Source organism: Salvelinus namaycush, chromosome 22 (genome assembly GCF_016432855.1).
Source record: "Salvelinus namaycush isolate Seneca chromosome 22, SaNama_1.0, whole genome shotgun sequence".
Classification (NCBI taxonomy): domain Eukaryota; kingdom Metazoa; phylum Chordata; class Actinopteri; order Salmoniformes; family Salmonidae; genus Salvelinus; species Salvelinus namaycush.
Window position 1 is genome coordinate 11973467 of NC_052328.1, and position 24731 is coordinate 11998197.

Here is a 24731-nt window from a genome sequence, read left to right on the forward strand (position 1 = left end):
AAAAAGCAGACATTGACTATCACTTTGAGGATGGTGAAGTTATTAATAAGACTTTGAATGGTGTTTCAATACACCCAGTTACTACAAAGATACAGGCGTCCTTCCTAATTCAGTTGCCAGAGAGTAAGGAAACCACTCAGGGATTTCCCCATGAGGCCAATGGTGACTTTAAAATAGTTAGAGTTTAATGGCTGTGATAGTAGAAAACTGAGGATGGATCAACAAAATTGTAGTTACTCCACAATACTAACCTTATTGACAGAGTGAAAAGAAGGAAGCCTGTACAGAATAAAAATATTCCAAAACATGCATCCTGTTTGTGATCGTTGTCATGCTGGAAGACAGCCACGACCCATCTTCAATGCTCTTACTGAGGGAAGGAGGTTGTTGGCCAAGATCTCGCGATACTTGGCCCCATCCATCCTCCCCTCAATACGGTGCAGTCATCCTGTCCCCTTTGCAGAAAAGCATCCCCAAAGAATGATGTTTCCACCTCCATGCTTCACGGTTGGGATGGTGTTCTTGGGGTTGTACTCATCCTTCTTCTTCCTCCAAACACGGCGGGTGGAGTTTAGACCAAAAAGCTCTATTTTTGTCTCATCAGACCACATGACCTTCTCCCATTCCTCCTCTGGATCATCCAGATGGTCATTGGCAAACTTCAGACGGGCCTGGACATGCGCTGGCTTGAGCAGGGGGACTTTGCGCGCGCTGCAGGATTTTAATCCATGACGGCGTAGTGTGTTACTAATGGTTTTCTTTGAGACTGTGGTCCCAGCTCTCTTCAGGTCATTGACCAGGTCCTGCAGTGTAGTTCTGGGCTGATCCCTCACCTTCCTCATGATCATTGATGCCCCACGAGGTGAGATCTTGCATGGAGCCCCAGACCGAGGGTGATTGACCGTCATCTTGAACTTCCACTATTTTCTAATAATTGCGCCAACAGTTGTTTCCTTCTCACCAAGCTGCTTGCCTATTGTCCCGTAGCCCATCCCAGCCTTGTGCAGGTCTGCAATTTTATCCCTGATGTCCTTACACAGCTCTCTGGTCTTGGCCATTGTTGAGAGGTTGGAGTCTGTTTGATTGAGTGTGGACAGGTGTCTTTTATACAGGTAACGAGTTCAAACAGGTGCAGTTAATACAGGTAATGAGTGGCGAACAAGAGGGCTTCTTAAAGAAAAACTAACAGGTCTGTGAGAGCCGGAATTCTTACTGGTTGGTAGGTGATCAAATACTTATGTCATGCAATAAAATGCAAATTAATTACTTAAAAATCATACAATGTGATTTTCTGGATTTTTGTTTTAGATTCCGTCTCTCACAGTAGAAGTGTACCTATGATACAAATTACAGACCTCTACATGCTTTGTAAGTAGGAAAACCTGCAAAATCGGCAGTGTATCAAATACTTATTCTCCCCACTGTACATCATGACGACATTGAAAGTGGCCCAGTTCCAGTTTTGACTTAAATTTGCCTTGAAAATCTATGGCAAGACTTGAAAAATGCAAATATTGTACATTCCAGGTGTGCAAAGCTCTTAGAGACTTACCCAGAAAGACTCACAGATGTAATCACTGCCAGAGGTGATTCTAACATGTAATATCTTAGGGGGTTGAATACTTATCTAATGAAGATATAGTAGTGCTTTATTTTTCATATTTTTTAAAACAAATTTTCAAATTTTTCTTCCACTTTGACATTACAGAGTATTTTGTGTAGATCGTTGACAAAAAAACAACTAAACCTATTTAATCCCACTTTGTGACACAACAAAATGTGTAAAAAGTAAAAGGGTGGAGGCTTTCTTGGAGGCAACTTTCTGAAGGCGTTGTACTTCCAACTGGAATGAACACACACTTGTCCTTAACTCAAGTTAAAACAGTAATTCACCCTGTCAACTTGATAAATGTGCTTTGCCATTATTTAAATACTAATTAAGTTAGTTGGTAGAAGGTTCAGGGAGTTTGCCCAAGTCTCTGTTTTTTTTCTCCTCCTGGCATCACTTCTGACTCTGACACAATCGTGTCTGCTGTAGGAGGCCTAATCCAATCCCTGGTTATCTGTATCTCCTGCTCTGCAATTTGGTTCCATGCTGTGGGTTTGTGACAGGAGAATACTATTATTTTGTTGCACTAAATGGGGGAAGAAGTGTCTCCTAGCAACAGTCTGCTGCTGCCATGATGCCTGAGGAAGGTGGAATTAGTCTAAGCAAAAAAGTCCCCAAAGAATGCAAGAATGGCCCCCCTCTTTACTTCTTCTGCACCGGAGAAAAACTAAAAAGGTGAACATTGATTTCTCTTCCCTCTTCTATAGTGAAGGCCTTAGAGGTGGAATTAGACCTCAAACGTGTTAGTCGTCTGCGGCTGGAGTTGACATTCCATACTTAGGAAACCCGTTTGACTGAATTGCTAGTCACGTCAAAGAAGAAGTGTGTTCAATGAGCAATGCTCTGCATGGTTTTACATCAAATAACCATGGTGGCAGTATGGCGGGATGGCAGAGGGTTTCATATTGGAATTTCTCCCATTGCCATAAAGCCCGTGAATTGAATACATTTCCCATAAACCTCTTGAGAAATACACCAGTTAACATAGAGATGTACTTTTATGGTATAGTATAGCCTCCCCAATGGGCAAAGACGTCAAGTCAACGTTTATTCCACGTTGGTTCAACGTAATTTCGTTTTTTTCATTGAAATGACTTGGAAGCAACATTGATTGTACCAGTGTGTTCCCAATGGGTCAGTGCTAACAGGAATGTTACTTTAGTGAAGTGTATGAGCTGATTTTTGCATCGAATAACCACTGTGGCGGTGTAGAGACTTTCACATTTGAGTTCCTCCCGTACATTTCCATTGAAATCTCTTGAGAAATACACCAGTTAACATAGAGACTTACTTCTTGGTATAGCATAGCCTTAGTGCACATATTACTTTTTATGTTAGTGTAGTGTTTGAGACAACGACTCTGTGGACTAAATGGCTTGGGTTTGTGATCACATTTCCATTAAACCTCTTAAGGAAAACACCAGTTAAAAAAGACTTACTGTAGCCTGATATCATATTAGTGTAGCGTATGAGACTCTCTATGTGGACTAAATGTATTATTCACACTTTGGTGACAGGCTGCATAATTAAATAAGCGGGGTTGGCTCTGTTAATTGGCTGTGGGCTTGGAGGGGGCTGTGCATGTGGGTTAACACCAAGGTGTTGTTGTTTATATTGGTCTCCATTGCATTGGTGCCCCACATAAAAAGCATGTGTGGAGAAAACCTGGGAGTGCCTCCCTGGCATTGGGATTGGAAATGGCCATGTTCCCAATGTTCCCATTCATCCATGTCGAATATAGTAGTGTAGGGATCAGTACATGGGCATACGTACACACATCGGCACACAGTCACATATATTTAATTTTAAAAGCCTGTTATATTAAATGCAGTGAACTAGCTTTAATATAAACAACATTGAAAATGTAATGTATCTGATTTTTTTTATGAATAAGGAAATGTCCCACGTCACTTTTTCTAGGAACATTTTAACCCATTTAACCCCAAATTGTCCCAACGTTTTCACCATCATTGTAAATCTCTAGTTATTTTGTTGCTTTGACAAAGTCATTGCTGAAGATAGTTATTTATTTCATGTGATTAGTTGTTTGTCCCTCATTTTAAGGTCAACCCTGTTACATGGACTGAACTATAATTTGAATATGGTGAAACTATTCCTTTTTTAAATAATTTTTTCAAAAGAAACAGTGAACATTCAAATCATAGTGTGAAAGCAGGTGAGCATTTTCTGGTGTTTTGTGGTAGAAAACTGAGAGAGTCGAACATAACATGTCAACCCTGTTACCCATAGTAGATGGTCTAGAAAAGTGTTAAGTAAAAAAAAACGTGTTACGCTTGCATTCAATTGCCCCTCCCTGCTGCACAATACATGCTTCCATTCCCCCTGTCACACGGGGAGCTATGGCTGATTTAAAAATGAAATCATCAATGGTAAACCTTGTAACTTTAATTGGCAATTTCTTAACATTTTTCTTAACTTGACCTCTTTTATGGCGAGAATGTTTTTTATACACTGCTCAAAAAAATAAAGGGAACACTTAAACAACACAATGTAACTCCAAGTCAATCACACTTCTGTGAAATCAAACTGTCCACTTAGGAAGCAACACTGATTGACAATAAATTTCACATGCTGTTGTGCAAATGGAATAGACAAAAGGTGGAAATTATAGGCAATTAGCAAGACACCCCCAATAAAGGAATGGTGCAGCAGGTGGTGACCACAGACCACTTCTCAGTTCCTATGCTTCCTGGCTGATGTTTTGGTCACTTTTGAATGCTGGCGGTGCTTTCACTCTAGTGGTAGCATGAGACGGAGTCTACAACCCACACAAGTGGCTCAGGTAGTACAGTTCATCCAGGATGGCACATCAATGCGAGCTGTGGCAAAAAGGTTTGCTGTGTCTGTCAGCGTAGTGTCCAGAGCATGGAGGCGCTACCAGGAGACAGGCCAGTACATCAGGAGACGTGGAGGAGGCCGTAGGAGGGCAACAACCCAGCAGCAGGACCGTTACCTCCGCCTTTGTGCAAGGAGGTGCACTGCCAGAGCACTGCAAAATGACCTCCAGCAGGCCACAAATGTGCATGTGTCTGCTCAAACGGTCAGAAACAGACTCCATGAGGGTGGTATGAGGGCCCGACGTCCACAGGTGGGGGTTGTGCTTACAGCCCAACACCGTGCAGGACGTTTGGCATTTGCCAGAGAACACCAAGATTGGCAAATTCGCCACTGACGCCCTGTGCTCTTCACAGATGAAAGCAGGTTCACACTGAGCACATGAGCACATGTGACAGACGTGACAGAGTCTGGAGACGCCGGAGAACGTTCTGCTGCCTGCAACATCCTCCAGCATGACCGGTTTGGCGGTGGGTCAGTCATGGTGTGGAGTGGCATTTCTTTGTGGGGCCGCACAGCTCTCCATGTGCTCGCCAGAGGTAGCCTGACTGCCATTAGGTACCGAGATGAGATCCTCAGACCCCTTGTGAGACCATATGCTGACACATGCACATTTGTGGCCTGCTGGAGGTCATTTTGCAGGGCTCTGGCAGTGCACATCCTTGCACAAAGGCGGAGGTAACGGTCCTGCTGCTGGGTTGTTGCCCTCCTACGGCCTCCTCCACGTCTCCTGATGTACTGGCCTGTCTCCTGGTAGCGCCTCCATGCTCTGGACACTACGCTGACAGACACAGCAAACCTTTTTGCCACAGCTCGCATTGATGTGCCATCCTGGATGAACTGTACTACCTGAGCCACTTGTGTGGGTTGTAGACTCCGTCTCATGCTACCACTAGAGTGAAAGCACCGCCAGCATTCAAAAGTGACCAAAACATCAGCCAGGAAGCATAGGAACTGAGAAGTGGTCTGTGGTCAGCACCTGCAGAACCATTCCTTTATTGGGGGTGTCTTACTAATTGCCTATAATTTCCACCTTTTGTCTATTCCATTTGCACAACAGCATGTGAAATGTATTGTCAATCAGTGTTGCTTCCTAAGTGGACAGTTTGATTTCACAGAAGTGTGATTGACTTGGAGTTACATTGTGTTGTTTAAGTGTTCCCTTTATTTTTTTGAGCAGTGTATATTAAGTGGAACATGGTGAAATAAAATGTTTTTCTTAACAGCATTACACGCCCCAAAAGGCCCTCTTTTTGTTGAACGACCCAGGCAATACTTACGAGCCTCAATGTACAGATACACTTGCACACACATGTAACACATACAGCTACCCATCATGTTCCACACACGTGCAAGCACAACTCAGAAACACACAGTCTGTGGCACACGCTTTATATTGACTACATGTACAGATTTACATGTAGTTCCATATGCAGGTCCATATTCTCAGACAATGATTTCTGTGTTTCTCTCTGTTTCTATCTCACAGGGATATCAAACCAGACAACATCTTGTTAGATGAGCAAGGTGAGAATGCCTCTTCTTTAGAGATGACTTTACCTTGTACTCATTAGATGTTTACGACGCGTGTGTGTTTTACCTTTTTGTCACATGCTTTACGAAGGCACGTGGAGGCCATTTGAGTGACATTGTTGTTCATGTGCGTGTGTACAGTATGTGTGGTAGAGAAGGAGAGAGAGTGAGAAAGAGAAAAATGTCCCCATGTACAGTAAAGGGAGCTTCTGAGAATGAAACTGGTCCAAGGTGACAGGTAGGACACACAGTCGTGACTCTGCAGGATGTTACCTACAGTAACTCAGTGGGTCAGCACTCATGCAGAATAGCCCGAATGTGTGTCTCACACCCCACCATGCTTTGAAGAAATGCAGAAAGAAGCACAAGGACACACTAGTCCACTTCACTACTGTGGTCTATAGACATCAGCTCTTACAGTAAAATGCTCAGCCAGACTCTGCTTCAAGTCTTTTTAAAATATATATTTGTAATGTATTTTATTGTTTTAAGGACAGTGACAGGCAGAAGGTAGAGACGGAGACAGATACAGAGGGAGACTGGGAGTAGGGGCCGAGGCAGGATTCATAACCCTGTCGCCAGCGGGTATATGTGGTCGGCAGCGCTACCACTAGACCAGACTCCGGCAAAACAAATGTCTCGTTGACACACTGAATCATGTTTTACTAAGCTATTTGTGTTTTGTTTTTGTTTATCAGTTAGTTAGTCAAAGTTAGTCAGAGACAACAAATTTGATTTAGGTTACATCAGGCAATAAAGATAGAAAGCCTACTCAAGTTCAGACAAAAATAGATACCGTAGCTTTAAGTTTCTTTTGGATAGTTTTGTTAAAAAAAGAAACATGTTTTGGGTGTGGTGTTAGTATATTTGAGTTTGGTTCTAAGGAGCGCTGTCTTCACAGGCCACGCCCACCTGACAGACTTCAACGTTGCTACAATAATCAAGGATGGAGAGAGGGCCACGGCCTTAGCTGGAACCAAGCCCTACATGGGTAAGACTTTTTTTTATACCTGTTATTCCTTCAGCCCTTGGAAACCTTTATCACTAGCCTGGACCCAGATCTGTTTGTACTGTCTTGCCAACTCATAGTCACGACTATGACGAGACAGATCTGGAACCGTATCACTAACATACTGTGTAAATATCCATTAGTGTTCGATGGTCTTGTGTAGCCTAGCTGACTGACTCTGTCTGTGTTGTATCTCCTCCAGCCCCAGAGATCTTCCAGTCCTTTGTGAGCGGGGGGGTGGGTTATGCCTTTGAGGTGGATTGGTGGTCACTAGGCGTGACGGTTTTTGAGGTGCTGCGTGGATGGGTAAGGAAAGGCATTATGGGAAGTGGAGCTGTTCTTGAGTAACGAAAATTGAAGCTTACTGTATGTGGTTGTTACTCACTTCTTTCCATTTCTCACTGTCTGTCTATGCTTTCTTCCCTCTCTCTCTTTCTTTCTCTTTCGCTCTCTCTCGCCCCCCTATCTCTCTCTTACTCTCTCTTTCATCCTTTCTCTCTCTCTTCTGTTCTCCTCCCTCTCTCCTTCTTCCCTCTCCCTCTCACCCTCTCTCTCGCTCTCTCCCTCTGTCAGAGGCCCTATGAGATCCATGCCAGTAACTCAGTGGAGTCTTTAATGCAGCTCTTCAGTACAGTCAGTGTGCAGTACAACTCCACCTGGCCCAAGGATCTGGTCCATCTCATGAGGAAGGTAAGTGGGGAGGGGAAGTGGAAGGGAGAAGGAGAAAGATGAGCGGAAGGGATTTCGATTTTTGATTTATTGGGGGGGCTCACAAAAGTAGTTGAGGTGAAAGTGGATGGAGGGAGAGTTGCCTGAGGCCAGAGGGGAACAGAGGGAGAGATTTAGAGATATAAGAACAAGGAGGAGAGACAAATGGAGTGGCAGGGAGTCAGCGTAGTGAGGGACTACTCTCTAATCTGTGCGTGTCTGCTCCAGTCAGAGCCAACGAGGCTCCAGGGCGATGGCATCTGTATCTTCCGCTTGGCTGCGGATCGATTACCATGTCTGAACTCCACCTAGACGGACCTAACCAGCCCGCTGGGAGAAATGACTCGTCTGAATTTTCAGTGGGAGAGTTTGGAGAGAGATGGTTGACATGGCAACAGAACTACATCCCAAAATAATTTATCCTAGGTTTATGTTAAGCTATCCCACGGCGAAACTTAACAGCTGTTCTATTTCAAATAATTGTTTCGATGTCTCACAAATGGGGATTCACTCTAGAAGATTCACTAACTGAAGAACCAATCACAGCGTCTGTTGGAGAAGCTCTCCTCGGTGCGACTAGATCACTGTCTCCTACTGAACTGTTCTCAGGCGAAACCGTGAGGTTAAAGCTGCAGAACGTAGGACCTCAGCTCCTGTCGATAGTGTTGAGTGCTGACCGAGAGGAAAGTTTTGCTTAGAGTATAAATAGTTTTCTACTCCTCAGTCTCCGGTGGTAGCTAGCATCACAAGCAAGCCCCCGGTAGTTGAGCCGCCACTGGCCAACGACCTCAAGCCCAGTGCTGCGTCACAGACCGACACTTCTCTTCCTGGGAAGACAGAGCACATTTCCGCCTCCATCTTCCAGAAGGTTTACATGCCTGCTGCACATTCATTAGAGGAGCCATTCAAGGCTGTAGAGAGGGCAACACACTGGCACCAGGGTTTTCTCGCAATGCAAAACCCCCAGCCGACGCAGCAGGCTGCGAACCCACAATGTGGTTCTCCTTACAGAGGCCGACAGTGGGGGAAGTGGTCCTTCGCTGCTACCGCATCAGGTCCCATCCACCTGATTCCCCTGGGAAGAAGGGTCACCTGACCTAGCGGTGCATTCCCAGCAGTAGAGAGGGGCAGCAAACAGGTCACTACATGTTCTGGCCTGTCCCCAAGTGCCCCCCGTGCCACAGCTCTCCCTCAGCGCATTCACAAGCACCTGAGGCAAAAAGACAAATGATCAGTCACCCCATTCTGGACCTATGGGTCTTCAACAGCTATCTGAGAAAGTACACGTTTCATATTCCTACGCTCAAAGTGCTGTCTCGCTCTATTCGTCGAGGCGATGTGCCTCAATGCTTATTTTCACATAAGTATTCTGCCAGCACACGGGAAGTTTCTCAGGGATGCCTTTCAAGACACAGCCTGCGAATACCTCGCTGTCCCCTTCGGGCTAGCACTAGCTCCACAAACGTTCAGCAAGTGTGTGGAAGCAGCCCCAACACAGGAGCAAGCGGGTTGCGACATGACTTCCCTTTTAACCCATCTCACCGGCCAAACGTTAGCCTATTATCATGGACAGAACACAGTGCGTAAAGAAGATGACTGAAAATTCGTCATTGGCTTTATTACTCTGATTGGTTAGAGATGACTAAATCGCTGATGACTTTGTTTTGTACAACACCCCTCATTTTGACGTCACCACAAACAACTTCAGTCTCAGACTGAAGTATGTAGCGAACGATAGAGCAGCAGATTAATTCAGTTTGAGTTGTCAGGCAAGGATTCTCTCTCTCACCGGGCTACACTATTGGACAACCACATCACGTCGTTCCGATAGTGCCGCTCCCTGTTCACCGGGGGCACTCGGTCACGCTCAAAACCTGCCTCTGAGTGCTGGGATTGATTGCGTCCACCATCTCAGTTGTACCGCTAGGACTACTGAGAGTAGGAGACTTTCACTGTTGGATATCTGCCAATCCCCTGTGTCCACAACTGCACCTCAATCGAAAGATAGCGGTGACCATGGACTGTCTCTTTGCTCTCCATCACTGGAAGAGCCCCTCGGTCATCAAGGAAGGTAGTGACAACAGGCACATCATTTACAGGGTAAGTGATGAAAAGAAAAAGCAGTAAACGGATTGTGGTCCCCGCAGCTCCACCACGCTCATATAAATTATCTGGAACTGCTGATAGTGTTTTATTCATTGATACACTTTCTACCCTTCCTTCAAAATGATCAAATCATGGTCAGGACAGACAATTCGACTGTGGTGATATACATCAACCGCCAGGGTGGCTCGCTCTCTGCATTTACACAGAATAGCTACAGTACCTAGATTATACTGTGGAGCAGAGCTCACCTCCTCTCATTATGCGCAACTCACTTCCTGGGTGTACTGAATGTAGGAGCAGACTTATTGTCCAGAGGGAATCCACTTTACGGGGATTGGAGACTCCATCCCCAGGTGGTGAACCAGATCTGGGAGATATACGGTCTAGTCACTGTCGATCTCTTCGCATCGCACGAAGACACACACACTGTCCGTTGTTCCTAGCAGGAGATGCACCACTGGGGTTGGACCCACTGGCACCTCCTTGGCCAAGGGTGATGCTTTACACTTTTCCTCCTCTATGCTTGATACTCCCCACTCTGGACAGAGTGAGGGAACAAGGCTTATCCCTCATCTCGGTAGCCACTCAATGGCCATGGAAGCTCTACTCTCCTGCTTTACAATAAGCCCAGGCAGCTACCGTTAGAATCTGTTGACCCAAAGCAAACAGAGATGTTTTCCACCCTCACCCAGAAACCATGGCCCTCTGGGCCTGGCCCGTGAGAGGATGTGGCAGGCTTGCCAATCGGAATCATTGAGACTATCCAGAGTTCAAGGGCCTCTTCTACACGCTCACTTTATGGAAACAAGTTGTGCGTTTTTGAGAAGTGGTGTGAACAATAGCCTTCAGATAATTCCTTACCGATGCTCAGTATCCAAGGTTTTATGCTTCTTGCAGGACATTTTAGGCAGAGGGAAGACATTTTCCACTGTTAAGGTCTATTTAACTGCTATCTCAGCCTGTCATATAGGCTTGGACAATAACATAGTAGGGATACACCCTCGGTTATGTCATTTTTTTGAAGGGAGTGCGTCGCTTATGCCCAGTTTCCAAGCCTTTAGCCCCATCTTGGGACCTGTCTATTGTGCTTGAGGCAATTTGCAGCAGCCTTTTAAGCCTCTGGATAGTGTGGAGGTGAAATATCTCTCCTTCAAAACAGCTTTAGTGATTGACCTTACATCAGCATAGCAAGTGAGTGACCTGCATGGTTTGTCAGTCCACCATTCGTGCCTACAGTTTGCCCTGGTGTTATCCAAGGTAACACTGTTACCCATCCCCGCCTTTATGCCTAAGGTCAGCGGCAATTACAATTGTCTCTTCTTAGAGCTTATGGCTTTCCAGCCGCCGCCCTTCACTTCTACGGAAGAAGAGTGACTCCACCATTTATGTCCAGTGCTTTGATAGAACGAGAGCATGTCGAAAGAGTGACCAACTCTTCGAGTGGGCCCCTCTCTTGTCCACGGCAATCCAATGTTTCCATTGAACATGCCATACAAATAAAGGAATTATATGACGAGTGCCTTGGTCCTCCTTTCATTTGGAAGAGAGGCATGCTTGAGAATGACCAGAGGTGGGGCGAGTTGTGCCTTATAAGGCGGGGAGGGGCTCACCTCTTCTCCAACTTTACCTGTCTGTCTCCAATAGATGCTGTGATTGGTTCTTCATTTAGTGAATCTGCTAGAGCGAATCCCCATATGTGAGACGTCTATCTCATATTATCATAGAACCGGGGTTACGTAAATACCCTAGATTCCCCTTCATTGTAGATACAATACAATTGATACAAGTTTCTCCCCTGACAATGATCTCAATCCTTATCTAATTAAATGTATGCTAATCGGGGTGGCGTCTTTATTTTGGATTGATAAGGCACCTGATCCCTGTACTGTAAGACTGTGGCTGATTTAAGAGTGCCCCCTAATGTCGATACTACCTAGATTATTGGATCTGATTTTAACATTCAACCTGTTTAGTCACAAGCCATAAGGTTTTTCAATTCAATACGACTTTAATCCCTGTGGAGAAATTAGAAAGCAATGTAGTGGATACTGTAGAGGTGATAGTGTTTGAGTCTTTAATGGAACTAAATGATGTACAGTATAATCTGTGTGTGTGTGTGTGTGTGTGTGTGTGTGTGTGTCTCCCAGCTGCTGACGGTGAACCCAGAGCATCGTTTCTCCAGCCTGTCTCACATGCAGACGGCTCCCTACCTCTCTGACATCAACTGGGACGCTGTGTACGAGAAGAAGATAGAGGCTGGCTTTGTTCCTAACGTAAGTATGGACCATAAATCTATCACATGGGAGCATAGAATGCAGTGGGCTGCGTTTTCACCTTTTTATGGACCGTAAACACTGATTCACACTTCACACATACAGTATATAAGATTAACTACATTATCTCATCTTGTTCATTTATTCAGACACATAAACGTACACATGTAGTCTTATACATAACCCAGTCTCTCACACTTGTTACATTCTGTGAAATGTCCAGTATTTGCTTCGCTGTTATTATTTGTATTATTATTTATCCTGCTTACAAGTCACTTTCTCTTAATCCCTGTCTATATGTACATATCTACCTCTAATACTCCAGTATCCCTGCACATTATACATGTGGTACTGGCACTGACCTTGTATATTCATGGGTTGCAATTTGCGTCACAATATTGTTTTGAACGTTCGTTTTAGGACTGATGTTCAACTGAGCATTCTACTCAATGCATCCTCATTGGGCGCTGATGAAGATTTGGTCTAAAGTGCATTACTGTGGCTTGAAAACACATTACATTTCAAAAGAAGGCAAATAATTAGTAGGAAAACCTTTTGTCATCATTTAAATGACGGCAGATGGACTTTAGTTGCATTATAACGTTAGCTAGCTAGCTAAGATTGAGGGTACACCTCCAGATTTTAGCTAGCTAACATTAGCATTGCTAGCAATTTTTTATTAACTTTGCTCGCTAATGACAACATTGCCATCCGTCTAAAGTAAATTGACAACATGATGATGGTGGCACAGTTGTTTCCTACTAAATATGTGTCTACTTTAGCAATGGCATCGTATTCCCAAGCCCCTATAGTGTAATTTAGACTAAACAGTCATTAGCCCTGGTTCGACTTTTGAGCATCAATACTGCTGTGGTGTCTGTAGAACGTTGATAACAAAGGCAACGACATGACCGAGGGACAGCGGTGCAAAACCCATAAATAGCTTCCTCTCTTATTTATATTTCTTTTTTATATTGAATACTGCACTGTTTTCTAGGGCTTGCAAGTTAAGCATTTCACTGTACTTAAATAAATAAATAAATAAAAATAACTATAATAAGTCTATTGTAGCCAATAAACTATGCTAGTCCATTTTATTCATGCTGTGGAGTCTGTAATATGTTTTTGTGTGTGTGGTGTTTGCATATGTGTGTGTGTGCGTGTGTGTCTGGATTTAGGTATATAGTTATTCATTAGTGTACTGTGTGTCTCGGTTCCACAGAAGGGCCGTCTGCATTGCGACCCCACCTTTGAGCTGGAGGAGATGATCTTAGAATCTCGTCCCCTCCACAAGAAGAAGAAGAGGCTGGCCAAAAACAGGTCCCGGGAAGCCAGCAAGGATTCCCAGTCTGTGAGTGTCACATCAACCAGTCACTACTGACTGTACCTGGGTCATGTTAATCCCAATCACTTTATTCGCCAAGTACATTTACACATACCCAGAATTTGATTTAGGGAATAGGTCCTGCCAGCAATAGACAATGTACAAACAGAATACAGACACAAGTCAACCAAATGGAAGAAAACATGGAGGGACTACCTGAATTTGTCCAATTAGAAATGTTCTATGTTGCCCCAAAAAATGACCCTGTTAAATAGCGCTAGGACAGTGTGGCAGATCTTGGTTTACACAGAGGGCAGGGAGGGCAGTCTGTAGCCTCCTCTTCCCCAGTTGTTATTTTTCTCCCTTCATTTCATGAATATCATGAATCTCTGTGTCTTAAAGGCCGGTTATTTTCTTACATGATGACAGTATTATAAGAAATCCACCTTGTTATCTGTGATTGCGCCCATTATTTACCATGGATTTTAGACAATCCATATGTATGAGCTGTGCCAGGTTTTCATTGGCCAAGCCCCTCATTACCAGCACCACATTATTAAAGTCGACCTTCGGTGTTATCAAGAGTGATCTCTGGGCGCTGTAAAAGCAGTAAAGCTTGTATCTTCTAACAATAGCCCCCATCTTACTCCGGGCCTGAGCAGTCTTCTAGTGTGTGAGGGGGCTCAGTTATTACCTAGATGATTAAATTATGAAGCCATCAGTGGTGATGTCATGCCTCCAAGTGCTTTCGGAAATATGAGCTTCTATTTTTGTCCTCTGCCAAACAACCAATTTGAGGGAAAGCACACAAACAAATCACTGGGCGTGATTTAAAAGAGGGAAGAAGGGGGTGTTTTGTAATCTTTCAGGTCTCACTGGTGATTGATTGAGGTGAGACTGATCTCGCACTTCATCATTGTCGACCTGTGTGGGTGATGATGATGATGATAATGGCTATTCTCTTTCCTTCACCGCCCTCAGGAGAACGACTACCTACAGGAGTGCCTTGAAGTCGTGCAGTCAGAGTTCATGATCTTCAACCGCGAGAAGTAAGACCACAAACCCAACCCAACCCTTCACAAACCCAACCCTTCACAAACCCAACCCTTCACAAACCCAACCCTTCACAAACCCAACCCTTCACAAACCCAACCCTTCGCCCGGAGACAAATCAAAACATAGTAATGTTAAACTATTGTGGAATGCTTTTTAAAAAATAAAAAAAAGTGGTATGCATAAGGCTGAGATACCACCTACATAAGGACTATATGACACCTGACACACACGTGAATAGATATTTATAAATGTTTGTTTCACCTGACCCAAGCATTGTTAGCTCTACAATAATATACTAAGATTATATAAACGCAGAACCAATTACTGAACCTGGGAGACCAATTAAAAAACATATTCATGTCACATCATTCTTAGCTCTGTAGTGCCAGAAATTATTCACACTGCTTTACTTTTTCCACATTTTGTTGTGTTACAGCCTGAATATAAAATTGATAAAAATGTAGATTTTGTGTCACTGATCTACACACAATACCCCATAATGTCAAAGTGGAATGTTGTTTGTAGAACATTTTTCAAATGAATAACAAATGTGAAGCTGAAATGTTTTTTTTTGTGGCAAGCCTTAAGCACATTTTTACTCCTGACCTTAACAAATCACATAATAAGTTTCATGGACTCATTCTGTGTTCAATAATAGTGGTTAACGTACAATTATCTGTAAGGTCCCTCAATTGAGTATTGAATTTCAATACAAAGACCACAAAGACCAGGGAGCTATTTCAATGCCTCAAAGAAGGACATCGATTTGTAGATGTGTAAAATAATATACAGACGCTGAATATCCCTTTGAGCATGGTGAAGTATTAATTCAGCTTACACCCAGTCACTACAAAGATACAGGTGTCCTTCCTAACACAGTTGCCGAAGAGGAGGGAAACTGCTCAGGGATTTCACTATAAGGTCAATGGTGATTTTAAAACAGTTACAGTGTTTAATTGTTGTGATATGAGAACTGAGGATGGATCAACAACATTGTAGTTACTCCACAATACTAACTTAAATGACGGAGTGAAAAGAAGGAAGCCTGTTTGCAACGAGGTACTTAAGTAATACTTCAAAAAAATTCACTTTTTTTCCTGAAAACAAAGCATTATGTTTGGGGCAAATCCTACACAACACGTTACTGAGTACCACGCTTCAAATTTTCGAGTATGGTGGTGACTGGATCGTGTTGTCATCAGCAAGTACTAGGGAGTTTTTTTAGGATAAAAAAAAAGAAGGAATACAGCTATAAGCACAGGCAAAATCCTAGAGGAAAACCTGGTTTAGTCTGGTTTCCAACAGACACTGAAAGACAAATCCACCTTTCAGTAGGACAATAACTTAAAACACAATCTACACAGGAGTTGCTTACCAAAACGACATTGAATAGCAATGATCAACAATCAACTTGACACAGCTTGAAGAATTTTATAAAGAATAATGGGGAAATATTGTACAATCCAGGTGTGCAAAGCTCTTAAAGACTTACCCAAAAAGACTCCTACAAAGTATTGACTCAGGGGTGTGAATACTTATGTAAATTAGGTAATAAAATCTAGGGTATTGTGTGTAGATGGAGGAGAAAGAAAATCTATTCAATAAATGTTTTAACTCAGGCTGTAACACAACAAAATGTGGAATTAATCAAGGGGTAAGAATACTTTCTGAAGGCGCTGTATATGAGGCTTCCCACTCCTTTCTCTATTCTGGTTAGCGCCAGTTTGCACTGTTCTGTGAATGGGAGTAGTACACAGCGTTGTACGAGATGTTCAGTTTCTTGGCAATTTCTCGCATGGAATAGCGTTTATTTTTCAGAACAAGAATAGACTGACGAGTTTCAAAGTTATTTGTTTCTGGCCATTTTGAGCCTGTAATCGAACCCACAAATGCTGATGCTCCAGATACTCAACTAGTCTAAAGAAGGCCAGTTTTATTGCTTCTTTAATCAGCACAACTGTTTTCAGCTGTGCTAACATAATTGCAAAAGGGTTTTCTCATGATCAATTAGCCTTTTAAAATTATAGACTTGGATTAGTGAAACACAACGTGCTATTGGAACACAGGAGTGATGGTTGCTGATAATGGGCCTCTGTACGCCTATGTAGATATTCCATAAAAAATCTGCTGTTTCCAGCTACATAAGTCCTTTACAACATTAACAATGTCTACACTGTATTTCTGATGGGAAAGGCGGCGGGTGGAAAGCCACAAGCTCCAAGGGGGGACAATTGTAATTGCCACTAACCGTTAGCGGGGTTGGGCATCAAGGTAACCTTGGAAAAGCCCTAGGGAAACTGCAGACACGAATGGTGAACTGACAGTGCGTATAGCTCACCCACTCGCTTTGCGGATGTAAGGGAGACCAGTAAAGGGGTCGTAAAGAAGAGATATACAATTGAAGTCGGAAGTTTACATACACTTAGGTTGGAGTCATTAAAACTCGTTTTTCAACCACTCCACAAATTTCTTGTTAACAAACTATAGTTTTGGCAAGTCAGTTAGGACATCTACTTTGTGCTTGACACAAGTCATTTTTCCAACAATTGTTTACAGACAGATTATTTCACTTATAATTCACTGTATCACAATTCCAGTGGGTCAGAAGTTTACATACACTAAGTTGACTGTGCCTTTAAACAGCTTGGAAAATTCCAGAAAATTATGTCATGGCGTTAGAAGCTTCTGATAGGCTAATTGACATAATTTGAGTCAATTGGAGGTGTACCTGTGGATGTATTTCAAGGCCTACCTTCAAACTCAGTGCGTCTTTGCTTGACATCATGGGAAAATCAAAAGAAATCAGCCAAAAAATTGCAGACCTCCACAAGTCTGGTTCATCCTTGGGAGTAATGTCCAAACTCCTGAAGGTACCACGTTCATTTGTACAAACAATAGTACGCAAGGATAAACACCATGGGACCACGTAGCTGTCATACTGCTCAGGAAGGAGACGCGTTCTGTCTCCTACAGATGAACGTACTTTGGTGCAAAAAGTGCAAATCAATCCCAGAACAACAGCAAAGGACCTTGTGAAGATGCTGGAAGAAACGGGTACAAAAGTATCTATATCCACAGTAAAACGAGTCCTATATCGACATAACCTGAAAGGCTGCTCAGCAAGGAAGAAGCCACTGCTTCAAAACCGCCTTAAAAAAGCCAGACTACAGTTTGCAACTGCACATGGGGACGGAAATCATACTTTTTGGAGAAATGTCCTCTGGTCTGATGAAACAAAAATAGAACTGTTTGTCCATAATGACCATTGTTATGTTTGGAGGGAAAAGGTGGAGGCTTACAAGTCCGAAGAACACCATCCCAACCGTGAAGCACGGGGGTGGCAGCATTATGTTGTGGGGGTGCTTTGCTGCAGGAGGGACTGGTGCACTTCACAAAATAGATGGCATCCTGAGGGAGGAAAATTATGTGGATATATTGAAGCAACTTCTCAAGACATCAGTCAGGAAGTTAAAGCTTGGTCGCAAATGGGTCTTCCAAATGCACAATGACCCCAAGCATACTTCCAAAGTTGTGTCAAAATGGCTTAAGGACAACAAAGTCAAGGTATTGGAGTGGCCATCACAAAGCCCTGACCTCAATCCCATAGAAAATGAAAATTTGTGGGGAGAACTGAAAAAGCGTGTGTGATTAAGGAGGCCTACAAACCTGACTCAGTTACACCAGCTCTGCCAGGAGGAATGGGCCCAACTTATTGTGAAAATTCACCCAACTTATTGTGGGAAGCTTGTGGCTACCCGAAACGTTTGACCCAAGTTAAACAATTTAAAGGCAATGCTACCAAATACTAATTGAGTGTGTGTAATCTTCTGACCCGCTGGAAATGTGATGAAAGAAATAAAAGCTGAAATAAATAATTCTCTCTACTATTATTCTGACATTTCACATTCTTAAAATAAAGTGGTGATCCTAACTGACCTAAGACAGGGAATTTTTACTAGGATTAAATGTCAGGAATTGTGAAAAACTGAGTTTAAATGTATTTGGCTCAGGTGTATGTAAACTTCCGACTTCAACTAAATTTCAACACTACGCTTTCCTGCGGCACAAAAGGCTATGAAAGCCTCAAGCACAAGAGAAATCCCATGACAGGAGTAAAAGCTTGGTAACTGGTCGTATGCAAGGCACCCCCTTCATAAAACAACATACCATGGGGTGTTTTCCCACCATGTTCTTGTTGAAGGTTATATGACAGGCCGAGATAGCGGCTAGATAAACCTTAACAGTGGATAAAGCCTTCCCTCTGTCTAAAAGGTCCAGCAGAAAGCATAAAACCTTGGACACAGAGCATTGGTAAGGAATTATCTATTTTTGGTCAAACCATTTCTCAAAAACCCACCACTTATTTCCATACAGTGAGTGTCTAGAAGGGCCCCTAGCACTTTGGATAGTCTTAATGACTCCTAGAAGCAGGCCTGTCGCATCCAGATTTAACCTCTCACAGGCTAGGCTATTGCATCCGGGTGAGGGTGGAAAATCTCTCTGTTCATCTGGTTCAGCAGATCCCTGCGTAACTTTTTATTTGATTTATTTCACCTTTATTTAACCAGGTAGGCTAGTTGAGAACAAGTTCTCATTTACAACTGCGACCTGGCCAAGATAAAGCAAAGCAGTGCGACACAAACAACAACACAGAGTTACACATGGAATAAACAAACATACAGTCAATAATACAATAGAAAAAGTCTATATACACTGTGTGCAAATGAGGTAGGATAAGGGAGGTAAGGCAAAAAAAAAGGCCATAGTGGCGAAATAATTACAATATAGCCATTAAACACTGGAGTGATAGATGTGCAGAAGATGAATGTGCAAGTAGAGATACTGGGGTGCAAAGGAGCAAAATAAATAAATAAATAACGGTATGGGGATGAGGTAGTTACATGGGCTATTTACAGATGGGCTATGTACAGGTGCAGTGATCTGTGAGCTGCTCTGATAGCTGGTGCTTAAAGTTAGTGAGGGAGATATGAGTCTCCAGCTTCAGTGATTTTTGCAGTTCATTCCAGTCATTGGCAGCAGAGAACTGGAAGGAAAGGCGGCCAAAGGAAGAATTGGCTTTGGGGGTGACCAGTGAGATATACCTGCTGGAGCGCGTGCTACGGGTGGGTGCTGCTATGGTGACCAGTGAGCTGAGATAAGGCGGGGCTTTACCTAGCAGAGACTTGCAGATGACCTGGAGCCAGTGGGTTTGGCGACGAGTATGAAGCGAGGGCCGGCCAACGAGAGTGTACAGGTCGCAGTGGTGGGTAGTATATGGGGCTTTGGTGACAAAATGGATGGTACTGTGATAAACTGCATCCAATTTGTTGAGTAGAGTGTTGAAGGCTATTTTGTAAATGACATCGTCGAGGATCGGTAGGATGGTCAGTTTTACGAGGGTATGTTTGGCAGCATGAGTGAAGAATGCTTTGTTGCAAAATAGGAAGCCGATTCTAGATTTAATTTTGGATTGGAGATGCTTAATGTGAGTCTGGAAGGAGAGTTTACAGTCTAACCAGACACCTAGGTATTTGTAGTTGTCCACATATTCTAAGTCAGTACCGTCCAGAGTAGTGATGGTGGACGGGCGGGCAAGAATCAGCAGTGACTGGCAACTCGGCACGCATACTAGAGCAGGACATCTCCTCTCTATTAAGCAAAGGGGGTATCAAGATGATACCAGCGCCAGAGAGCCACCTCAGCTTATACTCCCAGTACTTCCTGGTTCCCAAAAAAGGGGTTTGTCCCATTCTGGACCTATTGGTCCTCTGACGAATTTCATGTTCCGTATGCTTACAATTATATGCTGTCTCGCTCTATTCGTCAAGGCAATTGGTTCACCTCAGTTGACCTGCAGGATGCTTATTTCCACATTCTACAAATACCTTGCTGTCCCATTCTGGCTAGCGCTAGCTCCCCGAATGTTCAGTAAGTTTGTAGAGGCAGCCCTCACACCCCTGAGAAACAAGGGGCGAAGAGTCTCCACCTATGATTACCTGCTTTGCTCCCCATCCCGGGAACAAGCGGTATGAGACACAACTTCCCTTGTAACCAACTCTCTAAACTAGAGTTCAAGATTAGTCAGAAAATGTGATGTTTGGTGCCAACACAGAGAATAGAATACCTAGGCGTAATGCTGGATTCTCTCTCATATCAGGCAACACTCTCATCGTGTCATTCGGGAGGCTTGGTCATGTTCAAGACATGCCTCCGAGTGCTGGGGTTGATGGCATCCACAATCTCAGGAGGACCTCTCGGCCTACTGAGGATGATAGACTTCTAGAGCTGGGTGTTTGCCCAACATCTGTGTTATGGTCAAGCATCCGTAGATCTCTTCGCATTGCAAGAAAATGTGCACTGCCCGTTGTTCTTCACGCTAGCAGGAGAACCACCACTTGGCAGAGGGTTTGGCTTTAAGATTTTCCTCCCCTCAGCCTCATAGTCCCCACTCTGGCCAGAGTGAGGGAAGAATGCTTATCCCATATCTCGGTAGCACCTCGATGGCAAGGCAAGCTCTGGATAGCGGAGCTCATTCTCCTGCTGTACGACGAGCCTTAGCAACTCCCGTTACCTTTCTAATCGACCTGGCCCGGGTATCCACGATAATTGAGAATTTCAATTTAAAAAATTCTACATTTCTCTCTCCCCTACCTCTCCAGCCTTGAATGGCGCTCCTGGAGGCTCGGAGCTTGAGGTCTCTGATGACACAGATCTAATCCCAAAGGTCTGGTTTAGGCTCGCAATAGCTCGGAGATTATGCAGCCTGTTAAGCCAGTAGTAGAGATTTAACATTAAATTCCCGTACAGAATGTGCAGGCCTAGAGGTAACGGCTTACACCTCCTCATCCTTTTCCTCCTCCGCTGCCTGGAGGAGGTCAGTCATACCCTCGCCATTGTCTTCGTCAATGACGAGGTCAAATTCCCCCTTCTCCGGGGCCAAACCGTGGAAAATGTCTTTGGGATAGCCATCCATGACATCCTCCCATGAGGGCTGGGTCTGCGAGGCAGTCTCCCCACTCAAGTTCAGTGTGGGAGACTAACCACATCGGGCTCCTCTGCGCACTCTCCGTCGGAGGGTGTTAGCAGCAAAAAAAAACACAATGGACATATGACCAGTGGTCATAGAACGCTGTTCCGTGTGTTCGAGACCCAGGCAGACGGGTATAGTTTCCCTGCATATGGTTGCTCCTGAAGCAGGGTCCGGGGCCTTGCTCGGTACCCCTTAGGCTGAGCTAGCAGGCTCCATGGCTACAAAAACAGCTAATCCAAGAACAAAGTGAAACGTAACTAGTGTTCGCCACTTGGGCATGTAGCCCAGCTAGTTAACACAGTGATAGCCGGAGAAGCTAATCTTTTACCAATGTTAATGTAGCTAGTGTACGCCATTTGGGCTAGTAGCCTAACTAGTAAGCACAAAGTTAGCTAAAGGAAGCTAGCGCCTTGTTGGTCTTGCGAAGAACAAAAGCATGTCTCTTGACCGATAAGCAGAAAAGCTAGGACGGTTGGTTTAGTCAACGTGGCACCGGAGTGGAGAGAGCGAGCTTCCAGGTAGAAAAACTAGTCGGTAGGATAGGTAGCCTTACGGCGAGCAAGCCTGGTTAGCTAAGCCTTGCAGCTGAGCTAGCTAAGTCTCAGCAGCTAGCCTTGTGATGTTAGCTACAACAGGAGATGAGGGAAGGAAAGCAGTGAAGCTAATTCTTACCCTAAGTAAAAATCCTTTCAGTAAATTCACCCAACACAAAATACGAGAGCTGAAAACCCTGCGCTCGGCATCATAACCTTGACGGCACACATGTGAATAGTTAAATAGGAAAACAGATCAAGTCGTGCTGAGGAGAGCTAGATATAACTCTTCTGAGAATAAGAGAGGTGAGAATGATTGGAGCGGGCGAGTGGCTCTTTAGTATGAGGGGAGCGGCTCCCTCATTCGCCACTCGACTTGTCTATCTCTGACAGACGTGTACATTTGGTTCTTCAAGCTCCTTAGAGATTCTGGTGAATCCCACTTGTGAGATATTTAAACTAACAACTGAAAGAGAACCCCGGGGTCTAATGAAAAGCTTATTAACATTAAAACCATTGTTGGCTCTATGATAAGATTCTATAAGCTATGACCATTATTTGCAATGGTATCTATTCCTTATAGAACAGTGATGCAATATGTGGTCATTATATCAAGGGTTCAAACGTGGTAGAATGAATTAGCCTCATATTAGTTTTCAGTTTCTGCCATTTTTAAGTTTTCTGGTGAATAACTGTTTATATTCTGCATCCTTCCTGACCATGTAGCTTCCAGTGACACTGACATTCCTCTATTAGTACTGAGCGATTAACCCATTTTTTAAATGTAAACTTTCTTATTAAACAACTAATTCACCGACGTTGGTTCAATTACATCAATTCCATTAAGTTTTCTTTTTTTTCTCTAGAGAGAAATCAAATAATTAATGAGAGGAATCAAGTCAAGAACTATGTGGGACGCTGGGCTGAAGAGCGATTTGGTCTTCATTAAGCAAATACTCAACCTAGTTCAGCGCAGAAACGTGGTAATTGACTACAATGAACATAATCCATTGCACCTGTTCTTTCTGTCTCAGACAGATACACTTTTATGCCTGCTACTTCAGGTTAGATCCGCATTAGAGAGGAACGTACAGTACACAACACAATGATGAGAGGGATAGAGACAATTCGTGAAAATATGCCTTGTCTATTTTGAAGAACCAGTAAAATGATTTAGCCAGATAGCTCTGCAGCATACTCAGTCGGACTAGCCAAGCTAAATAGGATGACTATAGACAGTACAGTATGAGGAGCACAGAGATAACATTAGATGGTCTGGCTGGCTAGCTGCTACTTCCTGAGCTGAGCTGAGATGATCACTTTAAGGAATGCCAAGCAGTACAGTATAAATAACTGAAATATATTATTATTTCATAGTAATTTCCTATTTATGTCTACTTAATGTGGATTTGACAGAGACAATGGAATATTTTCAATGTTTTGGCTATTGAATGTTAACTAATTTCCATTCAAAAGCAAAAAATAAATCAATAAATAAAAGCTAAAATCATTTTGTCATTATAAAAATAAAATGTAAAAATAAAACTTTTTAAAATAATTAAACCAAAACCAAACCGACCTCAAAAACCACTAAGTATTCTGCAGTGGTCATCAAAATATATTTTGATTTGTTTAACACTTTTTTGGTTACTACATGATTCCATATGTGTTATTTCATCGTTTTGTCTTCACTATTATTCTATAATGTAGAAAATGGTAAAAATAAATGAAAACCCTGGAATGAGTAGGTGTGTCCAATCTTTTGACTGGTACTGTGTATTACAGGGATTTATTTGACTTTTTAAAATGTCTTGTAGGCTATGTGTGGAAGCCAGGAGATGCTAAATGTGTTTATGTTAATTAACGGTCAATTACCTTGAGACCGACAGTTATTTGCTTGACAATCACCGGCTGATGAAATTTCGTAACCGCCACAGCCCTACATGGGACTGCTCTGTGATCATGAGGGAGAGAATATTGGTTCAGCCCTGATCTAAATGAATACCTCATTCATTATTTACCAGTGTCTGAGATTGCAGCATAATTTGGAGTTCTTCCTGCATGGCAAATGGAGTTTCTTTATTGCTGTAATTAATGGAGCTTGAGTTCTATTTTTACTTCTTGGGCATCATTTCTGAACAGAGTATATCATAGTCTTTAGACTCCCACTATGTATTTTAATCACAAATGGGCTTTTCTCTCTGTCCTGTCTGTCTGTGTGTTTGTTTGTGTGTGTGTCTGCATCGGTCTCTCAGGTTGAAAAAGAGTCAGGAGGAGGGTGCAGAGGGAGGGGAGTGTGAAGGAGCTGCCGAGGGGGGTGATGATGGTGATGGAGACGGAGACGGATCCGGAGAGGCTGAGGGAGGCACAGAGGACGAGGATCCCGAACCCGAACCTGAGTCCTCCTCCAAACTGAGCATGTGCGGCTCGGTCTGCTCCTCTCCTGGAAGCTCCTAGCACCGCCACCTGGTGGTCTCACAGGCTGCTGCTGCTGCTGTGTGTGTGTGTGTGTGTGTGTGTGTGTGTGTGTGTGTGTGTGTGTGTGTGTGTGTGTGTGTGTGTGTGTGTGTGTGTGTGTGTGTGTGTGTGTGTGTGTGTGTGTGTGTGTGTGTGTGTGTGTGTGTGTGTAACCATGCCTACAGATACTTTAACCTCTCCTATGTAGCCATGATGACTGTGGGAACAGGGACGCAC

General features: G+C 43.5%; 1 protein-coding gene across 1 annotated transcript in view; it reads left to right on the plus strand.

The window, feature by feature from the left end:
* LOC120017396 (serine/threonine-protein kinase 32C-like) overlaps positions 1–24494 on the plus strand; it is a 178105-nt gene extending 153611 nt beyond the window's left edge. Inside the window, exons 5-12 of the mRNA XM_038960145.1 lie at positions 5955–5992; positions 6900–6989; positions 7210–7313; positions 7581–7697; positions 11969–12094; positions 13317–13445; positions 14400–14467; positions 24293–24494. Coding sequence (XP_038816073.1) covers positions 5955–5992; positions 6900–6989; positions 7210–7313; positions 7581–7697; positions 11969–12094; positions 13317–13445; positions 14400–14467; positions 24293–24494 — 874 coding nt within the window. The remainder of the gene's footprint in view (positions 1–5954; positions 5993–6899; positions 6990–7209; positions 7314–7580; positions 7698–11968; positions 12095–13316; positions 13446–14399; positions 14468–24292) is intronic.
* Positions 24495–24731: the final 237 nt, after the last annotated feature.